The 17,982-nt window shown below is 45.8% G+C and overlaps 2 protein-coding genes across 12 annotated transcripts in view; both read right to left on the reverse strand.

The window, feature by feature from the left end:
* Positions 1-17,982, reverse strand: part of LOC135334761 (sushi, von Willebrand factor type A, EGF and pentraxin domain-containing protein 1-like) — a 38,550-nt gene that overhangs the window by 15,575 nt on the left and 4,993 nt on the right. For 7 of the 11 annotated variants that reach the window (XR_010394364.1, XM_064530046.1, XM_064530050.1 and 4 more), the window contains 22 exons: positions 17,812-17,982; positions 17,581-17,757; positions 17,302-17,484; positions 17,073-17,255; positions 16,841-17,023; positions 16,618-16,788; positions 16,387-16,563; positions 16,108-16,290; positions 15,879-16,061; positions 15,647-15,829; positions 15,424-15,594; positions 15,193-15,369; positions 14,917-15,099; positions 14,688-14,870; positions 14,456-14,638; positions 14,233-14,403; positions 14,002-14,178; positions 13,726-13,908; positions 13,497-13,679; positions 13,256-13,438; positions 13,032-13,205; positions 12,747-12,935 (listed from right to left, as the gene is read on the reverse strand). Coding sequence is in view for 10 of the 11 variants with exons in the window: in XM_064530046.1 (XP_064386116.1) it covers positions 12,747-12,935; positions 13,032-13,205; positions 13,256-13,438; positions 13,497-13,679; positions 13,726-13,908; positions 14,002-14,178; positions 14,233-14,403; positions 14,456-14,638; positions 14,688-14,870; positions 14,917-15,099; positions 15,193-15,369; positions 15,424-15,594; positions 15,647-15,829; positions 15,879-16,061; positions 16,108-16,290; positions 16,387-16,563; positions 16,618-16,788; positions 16,841-17,023; positions 17,073-17,255; positions 17,302-17,484; positions 17,581-17,757; positions 17,812-17,982 (3,951 nt within the window). In the remaining variant the exon portion in view is untranslated. The remainder of the gene's footprint in view (positions 1-12,746; positions 12,936-13,031; positions 13,206-13,255; positions 13,439-13,496; positions 13,680-13,725; positions 13,909-14,001; positions 14,179-14,232; positions 14,404-14,455; positions 14,639-14,687; positions 14,871-14,916; positions 15,100-15,192; positions 15,370-15,423; positions 15,595-15,646; positions 15,830-15,878; positions 16,062-16,107; positions 16,291-16,386; positions 16,564-16,617; positions 16,789-16,840; positions 17,024-17,072; positions 17,256-17,301; positions 17,485-17,580; positions 17,758-17,811) is intronic. The other 4 variants (XM_064530048.1, XM_064530053.1, XM_064530052.1 and 1 more) reach the window with 4 other exon arrangements.
* On the reverse strand, positions 196-8,222 carry LOC135334697 (sushi, von Willebrand factor type A, EGF and pentraxin domain-containing protein 1-like). The gene is made up of 24 exons (XM_064529974.1): positions 8,065-8,222; positions 7,612-7,938; positions 7,390-7,560; positions 7,089-7,283; positions 6,864-7,037; positions 6,403-6,579; positions 6,182-6,352; positions 5,941-6,126; positions 5,864-5,888; positions 5,561-5,721; positions 4,711-5,329; positions 4,441-4,574; positions 3,378-3,527; positions 2,756-3,082; positions 2,533-2,703; positions 2,232-2,426; positions 2,007-2,180; positions 1,773-1,946; positions 1,549-1,725; positions 1,307-1,498; positions 1,069-1,245; positions 843-1,019; positions 479-658; positions 196-422 (listed from the first exon to the last, which is right to left on the reverse strand). The coding sequence occupies exons 3-24, from the start codon at positions 7,523-7,525 to the stop codon at positions 196-198; spliced, it is 4,299 nt and encodes a 1,432-aa protein (XP_064386044.1). The 5' UTR covers positions 7,526-7,560; positions 7,612-7,938; positions 8,065-8,222.

Raw genomic sequence — 17,982 nt, forward strand, 5'->3', positions numbered from 1 at the left:
GGAGAGGGTGGGTTGTAGAGAGGCCCCTCCACTCAGGGAACAAGTGAGGGAGAAACTCTGACCAGCCATTGGACCACCACTGGGGCTGATCACAGCTATAGGAGCTCTGTGAACATCATAACAATGTAGTTTCAGTTTAAGCCTGAGTAAACACATCTAATGGGATGATAGATGACAACAGGTGGACCACATGAATTATAGACTGCTAATGGTAAACATACAATTGATGTTGCTAATAACTTGCGTACGTAAACAGGTTGGAGCATCTGGAGTCCACTGTCCATCACCACCACAAGTCCGAGTGTTTGCTCCAATGAGAGTGTATCCAGTGTTACAGGTGTAGGTAGCAGTCATCATGAAGGTGGTTCCAGAGGATGTGTCCACTGCTCCATTGGCAATAGTCAGAGGTCCACAGTCAACAGCTATATAAAAAAATTGTAACCAATTAGAACGTGTGTTAGTTGTTAGTTCAACTAACGATTGCAAACAGGTAGAGATGTACTCCATCCACTGACAGCCACACAATTCCTCATACTAGCACCACTCAGTTCATACCCAGTGTCACAAGAGTAAGTGGCCACTGCTCCGGGTTGTGGAGGATCATCAGAAGGTGAGTAGGTCACCATTCCATTGGAGAGGGGCTCACGAGGACACAGGGCTGTGTGTGGGGGAGATACAGTATGCTGGTTATTTTCGTATGGTAGTTCGTAGTTGGAGCATTAATCTGAAAATTAAAATCGTGCAATTATTCTAAGCTTTATGAATACAATTGGGTAGTTCAAAGAAAATATGAAACCAGTAAAAAATTACCCGCTATACATGTAGTGTTTTAATCATCTCACCATCACAAGTTGGTGCATCTCCCCTCCACACTGTATCAGCCTGACATGTTCTGGTGGATGGTCCATTTTGAGTGTATCCAGTGTTACAGGTGTAAGTAGCAGTGCTCCCAAAGGTGGTTCCAGGGGATGTACTGACTTGTCCATTATTAATAGTCAGAGGAGGTCCACAGTCAACAGCTAAAAAACAAACTTGATTGGTTGTGATTAATGGTATGTGTGTACTCACGATTACACACAGGTTCTGACCCACTCCACTCTCCACTAGCCTGACAAGTCCTGATCTGACCTCCACTCCGTGTGTAGCCAGTGTTACAGATGTAGGTAGCAAATCTTTGGTAGATGGTACCTCCTGATGTCGTGACTCTTCCATTGGTAGGATCACTCAATGAGCCACAATCAACCACTGAAAGAACAGTATTTTATTTACACTGTACCCGGGCTATTGAGAAACTTAAATTTCTAACCTGTACAGGTAGGAGTGCCACCAATTAGTGCACTCCACCCAGTGGTAGTACAAGTCCTTGATAGTGTCCCACTGAAGTCATACCCAGTCACACAGCTGTAGGTGGCAGTGGAGCCCTCATCTCTGGGGATGGTGGGATGACTGTACACAAGTGGTGCTCCATTGGTTGGTACAAGGAGGTCTGGACAAGTCACTGAATAGACACAGTTAGTTACTCATAAAGTCGTCAGTTTAAGTACATACGTGTACAAGTGAGGGATGATCCACTCCACATTCTGTTGAACAGGCAGGTCCTAGTGCCTCCACCAGTATACCTCTCATTACAGCTGTGTGTAGCCACGGCTCCCTCTAGTCTGGGGAATGAGGTTGGATTGTAGCTGATCCCTCCATTAACCAGGGTGAGCTGCTCAAGACATATGGCTGTGGGGTACATACTTGACATCAGTTCAACAACACATCCCCCTCACCAGTACAGACAGGGTCATCTCCAGTGCTCCATCCACTAGCAGTACACGTCCTCACCATCAGTCCAGTCATCTGGTAGCCAGGGTTACAGGAGTAGGTAGCTGTGCTTTCAAAGGTGGTAGTGGGTGTATCAACCATGCCATTGGTGGGGTCAGTGAGGGAGCCACAGTCAACAACTGCAGTGTATAAGAATGGGCTCATAAAACAAGCGAATAGAGCCTTATAACTTAACGTACTATCACAAGTAGGATCACTGCCACTCCAGTCTCCATTAGCCTCACAAGTCCTAGTGGTGTCTCCATTCAGATTGTGGCCACTGTTACAAGAGTAGGTAGCAGTGCTCTCAAACGTGGTAGTGGATAAAGTAATCATTCCATTGGTGGGGTCAGTAAGGGGGCCGCAGTCAACAACTGCAGTGTATAATAATAAGCTTTAAAAACAAGAGAATGTGAGTAACTTACGAGTACATGTTGGATTAGTCCCACTCCACACTCCACTAGCCCCACAAGTCCTGGTCATATCACCAGTCACAGTGTATCCAGTGTTACATGTGAAGGTGGCCACGGTGTTCACTGGTCTAGTATTCATGGTCTCCGCATTATAGCCAATCATTCCATTGGTTGGAGCAGGTAAGTCAGAGCAGGTAGTGGTGCTGACTGCACACATTATAATGAAAACAATTTTACACTCTTGGTCGGTACAGATGGCCAGGACAAAATTTAATGACAATGCTAGAAAAATATTGATAATAGTTACTCTTACGTTCACAAGTGGGTCTCACAGTGCTACTCCACAGCATTGTGACATCATTACAGGTGATGGATGAGATGGTCGTCACAGCGTACCCAGGGTCACAGGTGTAGGTGGCCATGTTGGTGTCTGCATCGTATGAGATCATTCCATTAGACACGGGACTCAGTGTGGGGCAGGGAGCTGTGGGGGGTGGGGGTTAGTATTGGACATAGACAATATAGTCAGCACTCACTGAAGGTGACACATTTACTCTCATCGGTGTTAGTCCTCACACAGCAGTGTTCTCCATCAGGACTGAAGTGTGTGGGACCACGATACGGAACAACGCCAAAATTAAGAACAACTCTGATGAACACTTCGTCCTGAACTGCCACCAATCTACTTTGGTATATGGGCAATGCACTCCCATTGGGGAACAGCCACAATACACTACCAGTGTCTAAGGTGTAGCAAACCCAGGGGCGTGGTAGACCAGTAGCTCCTGATCCAACAGCAGAGAATGAGATGATCTCTCCAGTGTGGTCAGTGCCAGGGGGCTCATTGGAATCTGCCAGTCGAGCTGAGTAGTGCATGTGTGTTTATCCTAATACTAGCTCACCAACTCAATATTGTCAAGAGACTGACGACATGCAGGATCTCTAGAGTAATGTACAAGTAGCTACAGAAACTACACACAATAACTCACTCAGTGTTTGTGCATGCACCCATCCAACAGACACCCGTCAGTCCTAGTAGTAGGCTTAGAGCAAGTCTTGAGAAGGCCATACGTACCTAGCTAGCTAACAATTACTTTCCCAAGGGCCTTTCCAAGCTAATAGCGTCTTTGCAATAATGGGCGTGGCTGGCAGGAGGACAGTTGAGGGTTGCTGTGCTGGTCATGAGTGACCCTCCCTCCCTCGTCCACTGGTAGGAGAGGGTGGGTTGTAGAGAGGCCCCTCCACTCAGGGAACAAGTGAGGGAGAAACTCTGACCAGCCATTGGACCACTGATCACCACTTGTATGGCTGGATGAAAGAGAGTGGGTGTAAACAAAACAATTTTTGACAGTATAAATTATATTGCTCAACAGAATACGAATATTTTTCACTATGGCAGAATAAACAAAGCTGCTAGATCTACAAAAACAGCAATTAATTTGGTGATTTTAGCAAGTCACCACAGGGAGAATCGAGATACACAACAAAATGAATGGTTGCAGTTTCTTGTACTGTTTTTGCAATTGCTGGGTAGTCTAGGTCCTCACATGTTCCTGTAAGGAAACCATACTTTAATTGAAGATAACATAGCTTATCAATGCATGTTAACATACAGTCATGCAGTACAATACTATACCATCCCGAATTCAGTACAACGAGCAATTTATTTTATTGTTTTGATCACATTGTAAAGTGCACAAACTCATTAAAAATATAGTTGACATGCATGGGAACAGCAGGACAGGTGTTTGCATAATGCATGGCTCTGTAGGGGAATGGGAATGGGAACAATCACTCGGACTGTCTATAAAATGCTCTCACCTGTTTCTGGTGTGAGGAATCCGTGCCGTAGCATAAACTAGAGACACACAAGACTGAGCACTGTTGGGTTTGAAGTGGCCATTGAGTAGCTATACATGCATAGCCACATTGACAATCAAGGACACCAGCAAGGACACCTTAAAAATATACCTTTCATATTATATATACAGTGTATGACATGTTTTGTTAGCGCCATAGTTTATTTTTCAGCCATGCAAATTCTTATATGAACATTGATCAAAGCAAATGAATGATTTTTGTGTATATAGATCTCGATCTACTAACAACTTGCTAAAATAACAGTGACACGTAGTGATACATTGACAAACTAGACTACATGTGTTATTACATAGTGTCTACTTGTTCTCTGTGTTGCAGTCAGTGGATGCATAAGCTGCACAGGCTGAGAGCGGGTAGTCTGCAGGAGGAGGGGGGTGTGGCTGGTCCACCACCTCATAGGTAGCCTCCTCTTGTAGTTTGCTCAACCCCTCGTAATCAGGGGAGGGGAGATGACTCATCACCACTGGGGGTAGTCTGCACGAAATAGAATAATATATGGAATACATTAACTCACATGTACATAATTATAATTATTCTTGTATAAGGGCAGAAGGTCTCTATACAACCACACTGGTATGTATAGCTACTTTATTCACACACTAACACTCACTGTGTTGGTTGACTGCCTGTCCTCTCATCACTCATGTCCTTGGATCCAGACCTCCGTAGCCTTAGTAACAACAGCACCACTATTACAATCAGTACTAGCACAGCAATGGCCAAGACTCCAGCAACCACCCCACCAGCCACTGCACCAACATTGACCACTACACTCTCTGTGGGTGAGGTAGTAGCCATGAAAGAAGTTGGAGTAGCCATAGAGGAAGTTGGAGTAGCCATCTGCATCCGATTAGTGATGTCCTCAGGGCACTCTGGACTATTGAGGTTAGCAATGACAATCGGACAACTGTTAGTCACACTGAGGCCTGCACTCTGCACCACAACGATTGGATCATTCTCAACCCACTGTTCCATTAGCCTAGCCAGTTGTATGGTGGATACACTCTCTGATCCAGTGAGCACAGCTCGGTAGGTCACATGACTAGGGGAGTCATCGAAACAAACAATGAAGGGATTCAAAATGAGGGAAGAGTTGAATCCACAGGCACACTGGCTTTCAATGCCTTGTGTCAGACTATTGGTGATGTCATCTGTTTTCATATCAGCGTCTTGTTCAGTGTACACTCTGCAGTTTGTTATTCCCTCCAGACCAAGTTGAATGTGCAGGCCTGTGGAATGTGGAGTGGTTGGCATAAGCAAATAACAGACTGATGCTAATAGAGCTGTACAAACAATGTAGCCGTGGGTACATGTACATTCATGTGAAATTGATCACATGACAACTTACTCCTGAACTCAATGGTGTAGTGAGCAGCTACAGTGTGTTCCCCCTCAAGCTGACTGGAGGTGAGGATGACCTGACAGCTGTACTGACCAGCGTCTGACAAGTAGAGAGTGTCAAAGTTGAGGGTTGCTGTGTTGGTCATGAGTGACCCTCCCTCCCTCGTCCACTGGTAGGAGAGGGTGGGTTGTAGAGAGGCCCCTCCACTCAGGGAACAAGTGAGGGAGAAACTCTGACCAGCCATTGGACCACCACTGGGGCTGATCACAGCTAGGAGCTCTGTGAACATCATAACAATGTAGTTTCAGTTTAAGCCTGAGTAAACAGATCTAATGGGATGATAGATGACAACAGGTGGACCACATGAATTATAGACTGCTAATGGTAAACATACAATTGATGTTGCTAATAACTTGCGTACGTAAACAGGTTGGAGCATCTGGAGTCTAAAAAACAAATCGTGGTTGATGGTTATGGTTAGACAGTGTATACACTCACGATTACAAGCAGGTTCTGACCCACTCCACTCTCCACTAGCCTGACAAACCCTGGTCTGATCTCCACTCCGTGTGTAGCCAGGGTTACAGCTGTAGGTAGCAAATCTTTGGTAGATGGTACCCCCTGTTGTCATGACCCTTCCATTGGTAGGATCACTCAATGAGCCACAATCAACCACTGAAAGAACAATATTTTATTTACACTGTACCCGGGCTATTGAGAAACTTAGTTGGAGTGCCACCAATTAGTGCACTCCACCCAGTGGTAGTACAAGTCCTTGATAGTGTCCCACTGAAGTCATACCCAGTCACACAGCTGTAGGTGGTAGTGGAACTCTCAGCTCTGGGGATGGTGGGATGACTGTACACAAGTGGTGCTCCATTGGTTGGTACAGGGAGGTCTGGACAAGTCACTGAATAGACACAGTTAGTTACTCATAAAGTTGTCAGTTTGAGTACATACGTGTACAAATGAGGGATGATCCACTCCACATTCTGTTAGACTGACAGGTCCTAGTGCCTCCACCAGTATACCCCTCATTACAGCTGTGTGTAGCCACGGCTCCCTCTAGTCTGGGGAAGGAGGTTGGATTGTAGCTGATCCCTCCATTAACCAGGGTGAGCTGCTCAAGACATACGGCTGTGGGGTACATACTTGATATCAGTTCAACAACACATACCCCTCACCAGTACAGACAGGGTCATCTCCAGTGCTCCATCCACTACTGAGCAGTACACGTCCTCACCATCAGTCCAGTCATCTGGTAGCCAGGGTTACAGGAGTAGGTAGCTGTGCTCTCAAAGGTGGTAGTGGGTGTATCAACAATGCCATTGGTGGGGTCAGTGAGGGGCCACAGTCAACAACTGCAGTGTATAAGAATGGGCTCATAAAACAAGCAAATAGAGAATTATAATTTAACGTACTATCACAAGCTGGATCACTGCCACTCCAGTCTCCATTAGCCTGACAAGTCCTAGTGGCGTCTCCATTCAGATTGTGGCCACTGTTACAAGAGTAGGTAGCAGTGCTCTCAAACGTGGTAGTGGATAAAGTAATCATTCCATTGGTGGGGTCAGTGAGGGGGCCACAGTCAACAACTGCAGTGTATAATAATAAGCTTTAAAAACAAGAGAATGTGAGTAACTTACGAGTACATGTTGGATTAGTCCCACTCCACACTCCACTAGCCCCACAAGTCCTGGTCATATCACCAGTCACAGTGTATCCAGTGTTACATGTGAAGGTGGCCACGGTGTTCACTGGTCTAGTATTCATGGTCTCCGCATTATAGCCAATCATTCCATTGGTTGGAGCAGGTAAGTCAGAGCAGGTAGTGGTGCTGACTGCACACATTATAATGAAAACAATTTTACACTCTTGGTCGGTACAGATGGCCAGGACAAAATTTAATGACAATGCTAGAAAAATATTGATAATAGTTACTCTTACGTTCACAAGTGGGTCTCACAGTGCTACTCCACAGCATTGTGACATCATTACAGGTGATGGATGAGATGGTCGTCACAGCGTACCCAGGGTCACAGGTGTAGGTGGCCATGTTGGTGTCTGCATCGTATGAGATCATTCCATTAGACACGGGATTCAGTGTGGGGCAGGGAGCTGTGGGGGTGGGGGTTAGTATTGGACATAGACAATATAGTCAGCACTCACTGAAGGTGACACATTTACTCTCATCGGTGTTAGTCCTCACACAGCAGTGTTCTCCATCAGGACTGAAGTGTGTGGGACCACGATACAGAACAACGCCAAAATTAAGAACAACTCTGATGAACACTTCGTCCTGAACTGCCACCAATCTACTTTGGTATATGGGCAATGCACTCCCATTGGGGAACAGCCACAATACACTACCAGTGTCTAAGGTGTAGCAAACCCAGGGGCGTGGTAGACCAGTAGCTCCTGATCCAACAGCAGAGAATGAGATGATCTCTCCAGTGTGGTCAGTGCCAGGGGGCTCATTGGAATCTGCCAGTCGAGCTGAGTAGTGCATGTGTGTTTATCCTAATACTAGCTCACCAACTCAATATTGTCAAGAGACTGACGACATGCAGGATCTCTAGAGTAATGTACAAGTAGCTACAGAAACTACACACAATAACTCACTCAGTGTTTGTGCATGCACCCATCCAACAGACACCCGTCAGTCCTAGTAGTAGGCTTAGAGCAAGTCTTGAGAAGGCCATACGTACGTACCTAGCTAGCTAACAATTACTTTCCCGAGGGCCTTTCCAAGCTAATAGCGTCTTTGCAATAATGGGCGTGGCTGGCAGGAGGACAGTGACTAGGCCTATTATAATTAGCGCTTTTTACTTTGGCAACCCTCACCTAAATAAAGTGGCAATAAGGCCCAGAGAGGCCCACCTCAATTAAGTCGTCATTATTGCTGCATGATGTCAGCCATTATTTGAGGTCAAAGTCCTTTTTTTGGCTGACATTGCATTATTTTACCATGTGCCATGTTGCAAGTTGCATTGTGCACAAAAAGCCAGTGAGTAAAAACTATTTTTATGTAATTATTGTTCAGACTCCGTCCTTTTGTGTATTTTCTGTATTTTCGTCAGTTAAAAAAACAGGATATGACGTCATCAAATAATGGGATAATGGGTAATGAAGACCTCCCTCCCTCATTGGGGTCGAGCTAGTATTCTCATCTGAAACAAGTATGCAACTAACAGTGGCCTAAAACTACAATACGACTACATGAAACAGTGACACATACATTGACAAACTAGACTGTGTTGTTATAGTGTCTACTTGTTCTCTGTGTTGCAGTCAGTGGATGCATAAGCTGCACAGACTGAGAGCTGGTAGTCTGCAGGAGGAGGGGGGCGTGGCTGGTCCACCACCTCATAGGTAGCCCCTCTTGTAGTTTGCCCAACCCCTCGTAATCAGGGGAGGGGAGATGACTCATCACCACTGGGGGTAGTCTGCACGAAATAAAAGAATAAATTAAATCCGGAGCGTTAGCATGTAGAAAATGTGTACAAAACTATGTAGCAGCTATGGGTAGAATACAACACAATGCCCTCACCCTGTTGTTGTGATGCTGGTTTTGCTGTCAATATCCTTTGACCCATACCTCCGCTGTCTCCATACCAACAGCACCACTGCTATGACCACTAACACTGCAATAGTCACAACCACAACTCCAGCAACCACTCCCCCAGCTACAGCACCAATGTTCACAGCTTCACTTGAGGAGGTTGTCCGATTAGTGATGTCCTCAGGGCACTCTGGACTATTGAGGTTAGCAATGACAATCGGACAACTGTTAGTCACACTGAGGCCTGCATTCTGCACCACAGGGATTGGATCAGTCTTGTTCAGTGTACACTCTGCAGTTTGTTATTCCCTCCAGACCAAGTTGAATGTGCAGGCCTGTGGAATGTGGAATGATTGGTATAAGCAAATAACAGACTGATGCTAATATAGAGCTGTACAAACAATGTAGCCTGGGTACATGTACATTCATGTGAAATTGATCATATAACAACTTACTCCTGAACTCAATGGTGTAGTGAGCAGCTACAGTGTGTCCCCCCTCAAGCTGACTGGAGGTGAGAATGACCTGACAGCTGTACTGACCAGCGTTTGACAAGTAGAGAGTGTCAAAGTTGAGGGTTGCTGTGCTGGTCATGAGTGACCCTCCCTCCCTCGTCCACTGGTAGGAGAGGGTGGGTTGTAGAGAGGCCCCTCCACTCAGGGAACAAGTGAGGGAGAAACTCTGACCAGCCATTGGACCACTGATCACCACTTGTATGGCTGGATGAAAGAGAGTGGGTGTAAACAAAACAATTTTTGACAGTATAAATTATATTGCTCAACAGAATACGAATATTTTTCACTATGGCAGAATAAACAAAGCTGCTAGATCTACAAAAACAGCAATTAATTTGGTGATTTTAGCAAGTCACCACAGGGAGAATCGAGATACACAACAAAATGAATGGTTGCAGTTTCTTGTACTGTTTTTGCAATTGCTGGGTAGTCTAGGTCCTCACATGTTCCTGTAAGGAAACCATACTTTAATTGAAGATAATATAGCTTACCAATGCATGTTAACATACAGTCATGCAGTACAATACTATACCATCCCGAATTCAGTACAACCAGCAATTTATTTTATTGTTTTGATCACATTGTAAAGTGCACAAACTCATTAAAAATATAGTTGACATGCATGGGAACAGCAGGACAGGTGTTTGCATAATGCGTGGCTCTGTAGGGGAATGGGAATGGGAACAATCACTCGGACTGTCTATAAAATGCTCTCACCTGTTTCTGGTGTGAGGAATCCGTGCCGTAGCATAAACTAGAGACACACAAGACTGAGCACTGTTGGGTTTGAAGTGGCCATTGAATAGCTATACATGCATAGCCACAACAATAGCCACATTGACAATCAAGGACACCAGCAAGGACACCTTAAAAATATACCTTTCATATTATATATACAGTGTATGACATGTTTTGTTAGCGCCATAGTTTATTTTTCAGCCATGCAAATTCTTATATGAACATTGATCAAAGCAAATGAATGATTTTTGCGTATATAGATCTCGATCTACTAACAACTTGCTAAAATAACAGTGACACGTAGTGATACATTGACAAACTAGACTACATGTGTTATTACATAGTGTCTACTTGTTCTCTGTGTTGCAGTCAGTGGATGCATAAGCTGCACAGGCTGAGAGCGGGTAGTCTGCAGGAGGAGGGGGGTGTGGCTGGTCCACCACCTCATAGGTAGCCTCCTCTTGTAGTTTGCTCAACCCCTCGTAATCAGGGGAGGGGAGTTGACTCATCACCACTGGGGGTAGTCTGCACGAAATAGAATAATATATGGAATACTCACATGTACATAATTATAATTATTCTTGTATAAGGGCAGAAGGTCTCTATACAACCACACTGGTATGTATAGCTACTTCATTCACACACTAACACTCACTGTGTTGGTTGACTGCCTGTCCTCTCATCACTCATGTCCTTGGATCCAGACCTCCGTAGCCTTAGTAACAACAGCACCACTATTACAATCAGTACTAGCACAGCAATGGCCAAGACTCCAGCAACCACCCCACCAGCCACTGTACCAACATTGACCACTACACTCTCTGTGGGTGAGGTAGTAGCTATGGAAGAAGTTGGAGTAGCCATAGAGGAAGTTGGAGTAGCCACTTGCGTCGGATTGGTGATGTCCTCAGGGCACTCTGGACTATTGAGGTTAGCAATGACAATCGGACAACTGTTAGTCACACTGAGGCCTGCACTCTGCACCACAACGATTGGATCATTCTCAACCCACTGTTCCATTAGCCTAGCCAGTTGTATGGTGGATACACTCTCTGATCCAGTAAGCACAGCTCGGTAGGTCACATGACTAGGGGAGTCATCGAAACAAAGAATGAAGGGATTGAAAATGAGGGAAGAGTTGAATCCACAGGCACACTGGCTTTCAATGCCTTGTGTCAGACTATTGGTGATGTCATCTGTTTTCATATCAGCGTCTTGTTCAGTGTACACTCTGCAGTTTGTTATTCCCTCCAGACCAAGTTGAATGTGCAGGCCTGTGGAATGTGGAGTGGTTGGTATAAGCAAAAAGAAGCCTGATGCCAATAGAGCTATATATACATCATTGGGAGATTCATAGTATACATAAGAACTACAACAACTAGTGTGTTTACATTGTTCGTGTGAAATTGAATCAACAGCTATAAAAAACAAAACATAACACTTACTCATGAACTCAATGGTGTAGTGAGCAGCTACAGTGTGTTCCCCCTCAAGCTGACTGGAGGTGAGGATGACATGACAGCTGTACTGACCAGCGTCTGACAAGTAGAGAGTGTCAAAGTTGAGGGTTGCTGTGCTGGTCATGAGTGACCCTCCCTCCCTCGTCCACTGGTAGGAGAGGGTGGGTTGTAGAGAGGCCCCTCCACTCAGGGAACAAGTGAGGGAGAAACTCTGACCAGCCATTGGAACACCACTGGAGGTGATCACCACTTGTATGGCTGGATGGAAGAGAGTGGGTGCAAACAAAACAATAATTATAATCATGTAAAGAAGCTCTGTTCACTTTCACTATAGCAGAATAAACAAAGCTGCTACAGCAACAGGTGGTCACAGCAAATAACTGAGACAGAGGCTATAGACAACAACAAAATATAGCGGGGGTAAAAAATTCGTTCAACCTCGAAAACAGAGATTCAAGGAAGTAAACATTTCATTGTCTGCACTGCATTGTATGCGTTCCGGTAAGCCACACCTACATTTTTATGGGGACAATTTCGTGGAGGTCAGCTTGCCCACGAAAATTACCCGCTATACGATATAGATTCATGTACTGTTCTTGCAATGCCTATAAAGGTAGGAAGAAAGTAACACATGTGTGAGAACTGACTTTGACAGAATGGCTCAGTCCCACTCCAGCTACGGTCTGGTTGACATGTTCTCATATTGTCTCCACGCAGCAAAAACCCCGTCCCACAAGAGTAAGTAGCAGTACTCCCATCAGTACGTGGAGGAGAGGTTGATGAATAGGTAATGACTCCATTAGTGATGCTGGGTAGGTCCTCACATGTTCCTGTAATCAATAATATGATATGATCAAAGAATCAGAAGTATAAGGTGTCAGTGTACACAAGTGGTGCTCCATTGGTTGGTACAGGGAGGTCTGGACAAATCACTGCATGCAATAATGAGTGATACGATCAGTATAATGACTGTTATTACATATGAGGAACAGTATTCTCCACAGTAGCATTTTTTTGCCATTCACCAACCTGTACAGGTAGGAGTACCACCAATTAGCGCACTCCACCCAGTGGTAGTACAAGTCCTTGATAGTGTCCCACTGAAGTCATACCCAGTCACACAGCTGTAGGTGGCAGTGGAGTCCACAGCTCTGGGGATGGTGGGATGACTGTAGGTCACTCCTCCATTGGTTGGTACGCCAAGGTTGGGGCAAATCACTAAATGGAAATAAGTTGATCGTTCAGTTGTCCGTTTTCACAATCAACAGCTATAACAAAACAACTTGTGACACCCAAACAATAAATCTTACTCACGATTACACACAGGTTCTGACCCACTCCAGTCTCCATTAGCCTGACAAGTCCTGGTCTGATCTCCACTACGTGTGTAGCCAGTGTTACAGGTGTAGGTAGCAATGTTTGAGAGGGTGGTCCCTGTTGTAGTGACTCTTCCATTGATAGGATCATCCAATGATCCACAGCTAACTACTGTAAGGAACAACATTACATGTGTACAATGTGCCTATTAAACTTCTAACCTGTACAAGTTGGACTACCACCATCAGTCCACCCACTGGCAGTACAGGTCCTTGGTACAGCTCCACTGAATTCATACCCAGAGATACAGCTGTAGGTAACCGTGGAACCCACAGCTCTGGGAATGGTGAGGTCGCTGTAGGTCACCACTCCATTGGGCGGTAGTTGGACGTTGCGGCAAATCACTGAATAGAAATAACATTTAGTTATATAACTCATAAAGTCGTCAGTTTGAGTACATACGTGTACAAGTGAGGGGTGATCCACTCCATGATCTGTCAGACTGACAGGTCCTAGTGCCTCCACCAGCTAACACGATGTACCCAGTGACACAGCTCTGTGTAGCCACGGTTCTCTCTAGTACGGGGGATGAGGGTGGATCGTAGACGATGAATCCATTGGTGAGGGTGAGGAGAGGACAGAGAGCTGTGGGGGAACACTTGATATCAGTTCAACAACACATCCCCCTCACCAGTACAGACAGGGTCATCTCCAGTGCTCCATCCACTAGCAGTACACGTCCTCACCATCAGTCCAGTCATATGGTAGCCAGGGTTACAGGTGTAGGTAGCCGTGGAGCCCTCATCTCTGGGGATGGTGGTGTCACTGTAGGTCACTCCTCCATTGGTTGGTACGCCAAGGTTGGGGCAAATCACTAAATGGAAATAAGTTGATCGTTAAGTTGTCCGTTTTCACAATCAACAGCTATAAAACAACTTGTGACACCCAAACAATAAATCTTACTCACGATTACACACAGGTTCTGACCCACTCCAGTCTCCATTAGCCTGACAAATCCTGGTCTGACCTCCACTACGTGTGTATCCAGTGTTACAGGTGTAGGTAGCAGTCATCATGAAGGTGGTTCCAGAGGATGTGTCCACTGCTCCATTGGAGGGGGCGTCCAGGGAACCACAGTCAACAGCTAAACAACAAAAATTAATTTGTATTTGATTATTGATGGTCATACTGTACTCACGATTACAGGAAGGTTCTAACCCAGTCCAGTCTCTATTAGCCTGACAAGTCCTGGTCATATCTCCAGTCAGAGTGTAGCCAGTGTCACAGGTGTAGGTAGCAATGCTTGAGAGGGTGGTCCCTGTTGTAGTGACTCTTCCATTGATAGGATCATCCAATGATCCACAGCTAACTGTAAGGAACAACATTACATGTGTATACAATGTGCCTATTAAACTTCTAACCTGTACAAGTTGGACTACCACCATCAGACCACCCACTGACAGTACAGGTCCTTGGTACACCTCCACTGAATTCATACCCAGAGATACAGCTGTAGGTAACCGTGGAACCTACAGCTCTGGGAATGGTGGGGTCGCTGTAGGTCACCACTCCATTGGGCGGTAGTTGGACGTTGGGGCAAATCACTGAATAGAAAGTTATATAACTCATAAAGTCGTCAGTTTGAGTACATACGTGTACAAGTGAGGGGTGATCCACTCCATGATCTGTCAGACTGACAGGTCCTAGTGCCTCCACCAGCTAACACGATGTACCCAGTGACACAGCTCTGTGTAGCCACGGTTCTCTCTAGTACGGGGGATGAGGGTGGATCGTAGACGATGAATCCATTGGTGAGGGTGAGGAGAGGACAGAGAGCTGTGGGGGAACACTTGATATCAGTTCAACAACACATCCCCCTCACCAGTACAGACAGGGTCATCTCCAGTGCTCCATCCACTAGCAGTACACGTCCTCACCATCAGTCCAGTCATATGGTAGCCAGGGTTACAGGTGTAGGTAGCCGTGGAGCCCTCATCTCTGGGGATGGTGGTGTCACTGTAGGTCACTCCTCCATTGGTTGGTACGCCAAGGTTGGGGCAAATCACTAAATGGAAATAAGTTGATCGTTAAGTTGTCCGTTTTCACAATCAACAGCTATAAAACAACTTGTGACACCCAAACAATAAATCTTACTCACGATTACACACAGGTTCTGACCCACTCCAGTCTCCATTAGCCTGACAAATCCTGGTCTGACCTCCACTACGTGTGTATCCAGTGTTACAGGTGTAGGTAGCAGTCATCATGAAGGTGGTTCCAGAGGATGTGTCCACTGCTCCATTGGAGGGGGCGTCCAGGGAACCACAGTCAACAGCTAAACAACAAAAATTAATTTGTATTTGATTATTGATGGTCATACTGTACTCACGATTACAGGAAGGTTCTAACCCAGTCCAGTCTCTATTAGCCTGACAAGTCCTGGTCATATCTCCAGTCAGAGTGTAGCCAGTGTCACAGGTGTAGGTAGCAATGTTTGAGAGGGTGGTCCCTGTTGTAGTGACTCTTCCATTGATAGGATCATCCAATGATCCACAGCTAACTGTAAGGAACAACATTACACGTGTATACAATGTGCCTATTAAACTTCTAACCTGTACAAGTTGGACTACCACCATCAGACCACCCACTGACAGTACAGGTCCTTGGTACACCTCCACTGAATTCATACCCAGAGACACAGCTGTAGGTAACCGTGGAACCTACAGCTCTGGGAATGGTGGGGTCGCTGTAGGTCACCACTCCATTGGGCGGTAGTTGGACGTTGGGGCAAATCACTGAATAGAAAGTTATATAACTCATAAAGTCGTCAGTTTGAGTACATACGTGTACAAGTGAGGGGTGATCCACTCCATGATCTATCAGACTGACAGGTCCTAGTGCCTCCACCAGCTAACACGGTGTACCCAGTGATACAGCTCTGTGTAGCAATGGCTCCCTCTAGTACGGGGGATGAGGGTGGATCGTAGACGATGACTCCATTGGTGAGGGTGAGGAGAGGACAGATAGCTGTGGGGGAACACTTGATATCAGTTCAACAACACATCCCCCTCACCAGTACAGACAGGGTCATCTCCAGTGCTCCATCCACTAGCAGTACACGTCCTCACCATCAGTCCAGTCATATGGTAGCCAGGGTTACAGGTGTAGGTAGCCGTGGAGCCCTCATCTCTGGGGATGGTGGTGTCACTGTAGGTCACTCCTCCATTGGTTGGTACGCCAAGGTTGGGGCAAATCACTAAATGGAAATAAGTTGATCGTTAAGTTGTCCGTTTTCACAATCAACAGCTATAACAAAACAACTTGTGACACCCAAACAATAAATCTTACTCACGATTACACACAGGTTCTGACCCACTCCAGTCTCCATTAGCCTGACAAATCCTGGTCTGACCTCCACTACGTGTGTATCCAGTATTACAGGTGTAGGTAGCAGTCATCATGAAGGTGGTTCCAGAGGATGTATCCACTGCTCCATTGGAGGGGGCGTCCAGGGAACCACAGTCAACAGCTAAACAACAAAAATTAATTTGTATTTGATTATTGATGGTCATACTGTACTCACGATTACAGGAAGGTTCTAACCCAGTCCAGTCTCTATTAGCCTGACAAGTCCTGGTCATATCTCCAGTCAGAGTGTAGCCAGTGTCACAGGTGTAGGTAGCAATGCTTGAGAGGGTGGTCCCTGTTGTAGTGACTCTTCCATTGATAGGATCATCCAATGATCCACAGCTAACTGTAAGGAACAACATTACACGTGTATACAATGTGCCTATTAAACTTCTAACCTGTACAAGTTGGACTACCACCATCAGACCACCCACTGGCAGTACAGGTCCTTGGTACACCTCCACTGAATTCATACCCAGAGACACAGCTGTAGGTAACCGTGGAACCCACAGCTCTGGGAATGGTGGGGTCGCTGTAGGTCACCACTCCATTGGGCGGTAGTGTGACGTTGGGGCAAATCACTGAATAGAAAGTTATATAACTCATAAAGTCGTCAGTTTGAGTACATACGTGTACAAGTGAGGGATGTTCCACTCCATGATCTATCAGACTGACAGGTCCTAGTGCCTCCACCAGCTAACACGGTGTACCCAGTGATACAGCTCTGTGTAGCAATGGCTCCCTCTAGTACGGGGGATGAGGGTGGATCGTAGACGATGACTCCATTGGTGAGGGTGAGGAGAGGACAGATAGCTGTGGGGGAACACTTGATATCAGTTCAACAACACATCCCCCTCACCAGTACAGACAGGGTCATCTCCAGTGCTCCATCCACTAGCAGTACACGTCCTCACCATCAGTCCAGTCATATGGTAGCCAGGGTTACAGGTGTAGGTAGCCGTGGAGCCCTCATCTCTGGGGATGGTGGTGTCACTGTAGGTCACTCCTCCATTGGTTGGTACGCCAAGGTTGGGGCAAATCACTAAATGGAAATAAGTTGATCGTTAAGTTGTCCGTTTTCACAATCAACAGCTATAACAAAACAACTTGTGACACCCAAACAATAAATCTTACTCACGATTACACACAGGTTCTGACCCACTCCAGTCTCCATTAGCCTGACAAATCCTGGTCTGACCTCCACTACGTGTGTAGCCAGTGTTACAGGTGTAGGTAGCAGTCATCATGAAGGTGGTTCCAGAGGATGTGTCCACTGCTCCATTGGAGGGGGCGTCCAGGGAACCACAGTCAACAGCTAAACAACAAAAATTAATTTGTATTTGATTATTGATGGTCATACTGTACTCACGATTACAGGAAGGTTCTAACCCAGTCCAGTCTCTATTAGCCTGACAAGTCCTGGTCATATCTCCAGTCAGAGTGTAGCCAGTGTTACAGGTGTAGGTAGCAGTGTTTGAGAGGGTGGTCCCTGTTGTAGTGACTCTTCCATTGATAGGATCATCCAATGATCCACAGCTAA

This window comes from Halichondria panicea, chromosome 4, assembly GCF_963675165.1.
Source record: "Halichondria panicea chromosome 4, odHalPani1.1, whole genome shotgun sequence".
Taxonomy (NCBI): domain Eukaryota; kingdom Metazoa; phylum Porifera; class Demospongiae; order Suberitida; family Halichondriidae; genus Halichondria; species Halichondria panicea.